The following is an 8,670-nucleotide window of genomic DNA, read 5'->3' as shown; positions in this document are numbered from 1 at the left end:
TAGCTTCTGCTCGGCGCCATGTCCAGGCCACGCCCCCCTAGTCCTATTTGTTTAATGTTTTCCCTCAGTGGGTTTGTAAATCTCTATCATATGACATTTTGTTTGATTTCAGTACTGTATAAGGCCCCTTTCACACGATCGTTCAGGTTGTCAGGTTAGAAAATGGACAACAGTGCATCTCTATGGCCCCCTTTCACAAGGGCTGATCAGGAGAGGATCCGTGAACAGATCCTCTTCTGATCAGAGCGGCACGGATCGGATGTCACATATGTGACCTCCGAGTTCATACAGGTTTTTTTCCTCCATCTTGCGATGCAGAAGACTGAAAGTGCCAGACCCCATGCAAGTCTATGGGGAATCTGTTGTAAACGGACATGTCTGTTTTACCAGACCGAGCTGGAGCTAACCGCGTGTAAACGAATGCTTTTTCAAAAATGGCTTGGCCAGCTGATTTGAAAAATGTTCCGGAGGGCTTGGCAGCGAAAGGGTTAAACCTGGCTGCCCATAGACTTGCATAGAGCGTCCGTTTGGGTCCGGCTGAAAAACTGACATGCGGACCTGATCGGACCGCTCATGTGAAAGGACCCTATGGCAGTGCAGATGATAACTGATGACCATCAGTATACTTCAAGGAAACATCAGTGTCAGCTGCGGTCTACAATTTGAGACGGATCAGCTCTTTGTTTTGACTGAACAGGACAGATGTCATCTGATGTGAACTGATGATCAATTTACATTAGTTCAGGTTACACCTGTTTTTATGGGACTGATGTCGTAATACAGCATGTCAAGTCAAGCTCAATGCATACTGGGGGAAGCAAAGAATCATGGGAATTTTCCATACTATAACAACAAAAAATATTCTGAAGTAAACTGAACTGACAACAAATGTGCAAACTTTTGTAAAAGGATTCAGTTTTTTTTTGTATCGGTAAACCTTGACTGAACTGATGACACTGTTGTTGTTTTATATTTTAATTACATCATCATAATACTAGTTCAAGTGTAGGTGAAAGCCTTTTTATGTTCTAGGACAGTTGCCAACGGAGCAGAAGGTGAGGAATTCTCAGAGTAGTGATACCTGTCCTGGCTTAACATTGGGAGTTCCCCTATCTTTAACCACTCGCTGTCCAGAGCATTTTCTAAATGTTGCACACAGGTGATAAAATCTGAGTTTTTGGCTAGAATACACCTTTACCCCCCCCACACACACACCCAAACAATTATATATTTTCTGAATGCAGCTGCCCTGTCAAATTAAAAAAAATCTATTTGCCCATTTTTATGGAGCATGGTGTTTGCACAAATGTTTACCAAACTAATATTTTTTAGCTAAAATACACTGAGGGGGATTTAGCAAAACTGGAGCAGTTGTGCACGGCAACCAATCAGCTTCTCTTTCATTTTCAAATCTCAACTGAACAGACTGAAAAGAGAAGCTGATTGGTTGCCCTGGACAACTGCTCCAGACTTTGCCTACTCCAGTTTTCATAAATTCCCCTCATAAAAATTAATTTTAGTGCACACAAACACAATATATTACCCAATTTTTTTATCAAATATAAAAGGTGGGGGCACACTTCCCCTGCACCTTACAAGCAATCTGAATGCTTTGTATGTAACAGCGAATTGCCAGTTGTAAAAAAAATGATACAAAGCACCTGTGATCTTGGTTTAACTGTTTCAGGTTGCTGTCGTTCAAATACATATTGCAGCACTGAAGTGGTTAAGGAGATTCCTCTCTTTTCAAGGGACAGGAATCAATAAAAGAAACCTGGTGGAAGTTCTGACCATTTCATTTAAAGTAGAACGAAGCCCAAACGTTTTATTTTGTTTTTATTTATTTTAGTTTTGAAGGAAGTACCCTTAAAGGAGAACTATGGGTCCAGTGTTTTTCCCCATAGTTCTCCTTAGGGTAACGGGAGGACACAAACTAGCGTCCTCCCGTTACCCTAAGCTCAGTATACCGCGAGCTACAGCTCGCGGTATACTGAGATGCCGCACCTGGAGCGGATCCCGACATAGATGACGGGATCCGCCCAGCTGTGTGAGTGACAGCTGGCTCTGCCTATCTAGAGGCAGACGCAGCTGTACCCTCTCCCGTCCGTTCCGCCAGTCAGTGCTGGCAGATCGGAGCGGGGAGAGGGGAATCCAGCCCCTCCCCCTGTCACGGCAGAGAGCCGTGACAGGATCGAGAGGTGAGCGAACCCGGTATGTGTTCCCTCACCTCCCGATCTACTGAGCCGACCTGTGACAGTCTCATTGTCACAGGTCGGCTAGAACTATGAGGTGAGTGATAAGCACTCACCTCATAGTTCTCCTTTAAGAGTAAGGGAGGGTTATAACCCCTGTCCCATTGGGGGAATTTCTCTTCACTTCCTGTCCAACAGGAAGTGAACAGAAACCCCTCTAAAGAGCAGGAAATCTTGGTGGTCAGCAGGGTCACTAGAACCACTGTCTCCTTTGGAAGATTTCCCATCTCTTTCTGTTCTGTTGACAACCCAAAATGTAGGTTTTTCTCTTACTTTCAGTGATAACGGTTACCAGGACAAATAGAGAGAATAACTCTAATTAACAGAGAGACAAACACCAGTAAAACCTGACAGGTGTTCTAATCCTTCTCCACTCTATCCAAAACTACATATTAAAAAAGTTTTGTCTTCCGCTTCAGTTGCACTAGCAATTCATTTTGGCTGGAGCACCACTTTAATATGTGAATGTTTGTATTTGAATTCATATAATGTTAATGTGTCTAATTCATTGCTTCTTAGGATACTGGTCAGGATGGAGTGTCATCTCCAGCTACCCCGGGCACCAGCAAGTCTAAGGTAAATCTATTTCTATGTGTTCCATTTTATATTATGCTTTCCAAGAGGCTACAAAGTGTTTACGTTTTGTGACCTTGCAACAGATATTGTCTGAACTGTAGTGTGTTCAGTGTTTATTTTTCAGTCAGATTTTAAAAGTGAACTATGGGAGTAAGTGTTTTCCCCATAGTTCTCTTTAGGGTCACGGGAGGACATAAACTGACCTCCTCCCGTGACACAAAGTTCAGTATAAAGCGGGCTATTGCTTGCTATATACTAAGAGCACCGCAGCCGGGAGGATCTCGACAATATTGTCGAGATCCACCCAGCAGGCTGCTTGACAGCTGGCTTTGTCTTTCTAGAGGCAGAGCAAGCTGTGCCCGCCCCCCGTCCGTTCCTCTAGTCAGCGCTGAAGGATCGGAGAGGGGAGGGGGGAATCCCTGCGGGGAGCCGTGACTGACAGTCACCGCTCTCTGCAGGGAGATGATTGGAAAGTGAGCGAGCGACAGTATGTGTTCGCTCACTTCCCGATCTATAGAGCCGACGTGTGACAATTTCAATGTCACACGTTGGCTCCAAGTATGAGGATAAATTACTCACCTCATAGTTCTCCTTTAAGCCAGAGAATCTGGTATTTCAGTTGTTTAGAAAATATTTGTATTATTTGTGTCAACTGATGTCTGTGACAAATCACATTCCATTCTATTACTCATATGGCTTTACATGCTGTTCTGAAAATATTTTATCTGGCCTTAAATTCTCCTGACTCTATTGTTCTTATGGAGTTTGCATTATCTAATGAGGTAAAAGAGCAGTTTAAAACTTGAACCTCTGTCTGCCTTGCAGTCACTTCCCTATCTCAAAGCATTATCATGGCTGCCAGGATTACCATATTTTTCGCTCCATAGGACGCACTTTCTCCCCCAAAAGGCGGGCAAAAATGTCAGTGCGTCTTATGGAGCGAATGTGTGAGAGCTGAGGGAATCTCTTTCGCCCAGGACATGCAGTTTCGGGCGCCGGGCGAGTCGTTTTTTTTGTACATTTAGCCCTGATCCTGGCAAGCAGAGCTGAATGTATAGTGTGGAGCCGCCGCTCATTTTCATACAAGTGATCTGGTTAGATCACTTGTATGGAAGGAGCAGCAGCGATCCTGAAAGGCCCCCGCCGCGGTTTTCGGGGTCCACCGCTCCTCTGGGACACCCGTGACCACGGCATAGGAGCTCACCATAGAGCCCCAGAGCAGGCGAAGAACGTCCGTTCTTCGTCTGGCTCTGTTTGATCACGGAGACCGTGTCACTGTAATCACAGCGCCACCTGTCCCAGCTGTCACTGACTACAGCTGTCTCGGAGCCCTACCCTCCCTGCGTCCTATGATCAGGTGCGCCTTATGGAACGCAAAATACGGTATTTACTGTTTTATGTTATTGTTAAGCTGTCTTTAATATGGTTTAGATCTATATCTTTATCCAAGGTTCTTGAATAGCTCTAGCTTATACTTTTATAGAGTTTTTCTATAGTCCTAAAGTGTGGAAACGTATAGGACAAAGTTTTTCTAATGACTGTGGGTGAGGAAAGCAGAGTGGAGCAGTATACAGATCTACCTTGTATAAGGCATAATTGTATAGTAATATTTTTGACTGATAGGACATATTTTTCTGTCGTTTTCAAGATTAGGGTTAGTTACAATAGCTGGTATTACAACAAAAAAAGCATTTTTCTATTATGTGTTAGCTAACATCTATTTAAAACACAAGGCCACTTAAACTTTTTTCTCCATTGACTTCAGATAGGTACTTTATAACTTCTCTCCTTTCACAAGGGTGTTCTTTTCTATTTATAAAGCTGGCCATACACATTCTTTTCGATTTGCTTGAGATTGACCTGTTGGTAGATGATTGGGATTTAACCATATTAGTTGCCTTAGCTTTCACCTGATTTCTCTGTGAAATGTGTTAAATTTGTCATCAAAATGTGTCATCTATGTGGCATCTATATACTAACTTGTTATGTTAATATTTGATGCTGATGCTATTTGATTACATTTTTTACAGCTGGACACCCTGCCAAAAGAGGACCTCATCAAATTTGCAAAGAAGCAAATGATGATAATTCAGAAAGTAAAATCAAGATGTACAGGTAGGAATTTGGTGTTTTATGAAACATAAATTCCGCTCTTTATTATAGCACAGTTATACTCTCTATTATCAAGTGCTTCTTTAGACCAACTGTGAGAATGAACCATAGCACTCCTCTTTGGAGAACACTGGGAATGATCGTAAGTAGAGGTGAACCGAAATTGAATGTTGTAACCGAAAATTATCATGCTGAAACCTTTTCTAACTTTTTGAATTTTTATTACATATTTTATTTTTTTTATTTTGTAACTTTACTCTTAAGGGATCTGGGTAAATATTAAGGGTCTAAACAGACTCCTGATATTTCCCTTTTAAAATAGAAAAAGAGATTGAGGACACCGAGTTCATAATCTCTTTTCTGCAGCCACTGATATGCATGAACAGGAATCCTCTATACTGAGTGTTCCTGTTCATTACCTGTGGAGATAGTATGTTTGTTATGTCCAAAATCATGAATGAACAGAAAGTTATGTGGATCACTTCCTGTTCATTCATAATTGGGGACACAGTAAACATACTATGTCAATTATTTACGAGATCGCTGACTGCTGGTAACTGCTCTCCATCCTGACTCGCAGGAGGTTGAGCCGGCAGTGCAGGCCGAGAGCTCGGTCTCCTTTGGTTGCTAACTCCTCCCCCGCAACACAGGCTCACCCTCCTGTGACAGCTCGCAGCTGTCTCCTCCCCCACACTGCTCTCCACCCTGATCTGTCACAGGAGGCAGAGCGGGGCTGTGCGGGAGGAGAGCCCGGCCTCCTGTAAAACTGCTGATGACAGCGCTCTCCACCCTGCCCCGCTCGGCCTCCGCAGGTTTCTCTCCTACCTGCTGAATGCTGCTCTGTGTCAGAGGGGACACAGCAGCACCCAACGGGGAGGAGAGAATCTAGGTATGCACCGCAATTTCGGCCCGAAAGATAGTACTTTCAGCATTTTGCCCAAAGTACCATTTTCACCAGATATGTTTCGGCAGCTGAAATTTCTGTGCATCCCTAATCATCAGATATACATAATTCAGGTTCTCGTGTTAAATCACTGGATATCGTTGCTGAGGCTGCAACCATATCTTATTTAGAAGAATGAAGAAGCACACTACTGTGTGACAAGTTAGTATATTTCTACTTCTGGCACCAGAAGTGGTTTTATTTGGTTCCTGGTACACAGATTGCAGTGTAGTTTGTTTTTAATAATTCTGTTTACCTGGAAATCCTCTAAGATCAGGGGTATTGGACATTTAAAAAAAACTGCTTGTCCAAGGACTAAAGTGGGAGCCCAATCTACTTGTCCCTCATGACAATCTATTTGTTCTCACAACAAGTACGTACGTGATACAAAAAAAAACTTAACCAAAACTGTATTTAACAGTGCGAAATTCAGAATACATGGCACAGGACAGCACTGGATGGCAGTATGGGGTACAGATAGTGCACCTGTACTGGTGAAGGGGAAGGCCTGCTCGCCGAAAGGTCAGTATAGCAGAGGGGTAGAGTTGGCCAGATTTGAGCGGGTAATTCCATTTTCCCAAATTACTTGGCAAAGTGAACTCACCCTTTTAATATGCAATGTGTGTGTTAGAGAGTGCTGCCACAATATGGCACACAGTGGAATGGGGGCAGCACTCTGGGTACACATACAATGCCCTACACGTGAATTTATGAGCATGCAGATGGCGGGGGCAGTGGGGTTGGTTTGAATATTCTATGTTTACCTTTTTATCACTTTTTTTTTTTTTTTTTTTTTAATGCATTACTTTTTCATTATTATTATTGATTTTTTTATTGTTTTACACTTTTTTTTGTTCACTTAACTTTATTGTTATCACACAAGAGATAACAAGCCTGTGTGATCGCATTTGGAGGTAACCGGTTCTCTTTATTGACCTGTGGAACTCCTGTATCAGCTGAGATGGGAAGGCTGTCTCAGCTCTCCCGTCTCACTGTTTACACGGAGCAGACCAGAGAAGGACGTTTTCCGCTCTGCTCCCTGCTCTCCAACCTGATCTAATTTGCCATGACCCTGGGTCCCCCAGAAGAGCGGGGTACCCCTAAGACTACGGTGGGGAGGGAGCTGGCAGGTGTTGACAGGCAGTGGGTGGTGACCGAGACGGCGGGTGGGAAGAGAAGCGGTGTTTGGGGAGGGAGAGTGACATTCGGGCTGCTTACAAGTGATCTTGAGCGGTTGTACAGCCGCTCAAGATCACTTGTACACAACTGCTCCTCCTCTACATTTAGCCCTGCTGCCTGGCCGAAGCAGGGCTAAATGTAGAAAGAAAAAAAACTACCCGCCCCAAACTGCATGTCCCGGGTGTCGGGCGATAGGAATTCCACATCCCTGTGAGATAATAGCAAGCTGAGAGTTTATAATCATAGACCTGTGAAGCAATGCACAATTCTCATGTTCACATTCATAACATATGGAAAGCTAGTGGCATTTTCCAGGTGCCACTAAATTTGTGTTGACATATGCCACTTTGTGAAGGTGTTTTGTAGCAGGCAGCCTTTAAAAAAAGAGAAAAAGTTCAAATTTTGTCTTGCTGGTATGCAAGTATCATGTGCTTAGATGCTTGGTGAAGGTCCCTAATTGAAATGTACTTTCACGTGTTGCAGGTTGGTTGGGATTTTGCCCGTGTCTGTGTTTTTTCTAGGGCTCCCTTTAATATCCAGCCATTAAACAGACTGTGACATTATTTAAAGGAGAACTATGGTGTCAGGGCTTTTCCCCATAGTTCTCCTAAGGGTAATGGTAGGACACAAACTAGCATCCTCCCATCACCCTAAGCTCAGTATACTGCAAGCTACAGCTTGCGGTATACTGAGAAACCGCAGCCGGGCCAGATCCCGACATTACTGTCTGGATCCACCCAGCTGTGTGAGTGACATCTGGCTCTGCCTATCAAGAGGCAGAGCCAGCTGTTCCCTCCCCCGTCCGTTCCTGCCAGTCAGCGCTGGAGGATTGGACAGGGGAGGGGGGAATCCCTGTGGGGAGCCGTGAGTGACAGTCACGGCTCTCTGCAGGCACAGGATCAAGAAGTGAGCGAGCGACGGTATGTGTTCGCTCACTTCCCAATCTATTGAGCCGACTTGTGACAGTTTCATTGTCACAGGTCAGCTAGAACTATGAGGATGAGTGAAAATCACTCACCTTATAGTTCTCCTTTAAGTATAAACTAAATGCGTATTGTTTATTTTATTGTATCACTAATGTACTAAATATATCAATGATAGTGTTTTTTCACTCGCTGTATTGTACTTGATCTAATTTGCAGAGCTGGACAAAGAATTAGAAACCTTAAAATCAAAACCTGTTAAAGAAGAAACAGATGACATTGTGCAGGTAAAATATAACTGCTCTCGTTTATGGAAACTGTGCAGTGCTGTATATGTTGACCACCACTTCATTAAAGAGTACTTCCACCACCCACTATAATAATGACATTTAAAAAGTGTTGAAACCAAGGTACTGCCAGGTCCTGCATGCTCTTTTGTCACTTTTGACCCCTTTTCTTAACCTGTCATAGCAGGTGTAGGTAGCCTTCCTGCAACACAAGTGCCACTATAGTAAAATGTGTTCCCTATAAACAGCAGTTAGGATTGCTACTTAAAAAATGCTTAGCAATATGTTGTGTTTAGTGGTAATAAGCTGGTCCTTCTTTTTGGCTGTTGGTTAAGGAAGAACTCCAAAAAAATGAATGCTTAACCCCTGCATTGGGGCTACACCCCCTCCCCCCCCCA

General features: G+C 43.6%; 1 protein-coding gene across 1 annotated transcript in view; it reads left to right on the top strand.

The window, feature by feature from the left end:
* Positions 1–2,771: 2,771 nt before the first annotated feature.
* Positions 2,772–8,670, top strand: part of GCC2 (GRIP and coiled-coil domain containing 2) — a gene marked incomplete at its 5' end in the record, with an annotated part of 42,454 nt that continues 36,555 nt past the window's right edge. Inside the window, 3 exons of the mRNA XM_018568194.1 lie at positions 2,772–2,828; positions 4,859–4,943; positions 8,205–8,272. Of these exons, the coding sequence (XP_018423696.1) occupies positions 2,772–2,828; positions 4,859–4,943; positions 8,205–8,272 (210 nt within the window). The remainder of the gene's footprint in view (positions 2,829–4,858; positions 4,944–8,204; positions 8,273–8,670) is intronic.

This window comes from Nanorana parkeri, unplaced genomic scaffold (genome assembly GCF_000935625.1).
Source record: "Nanorana parkeri isolate BGI_ZX_2015 unplaced genomic scaffold, ASM93562v1 scaffold1153, whole genome shotgun sequence".
Classification (NCBI taxonomy): Eukaryota; Metazoa; Chordata; class Amphibia; order Anura; family Dicroglossidae; genus Nanorana; species Nanorana parkeri.
The sequence above is the reverse complement of the archived record's forward strand: the minus strand, read 5'-3'. Positions and strand labels throughout refer to the sequence as shown.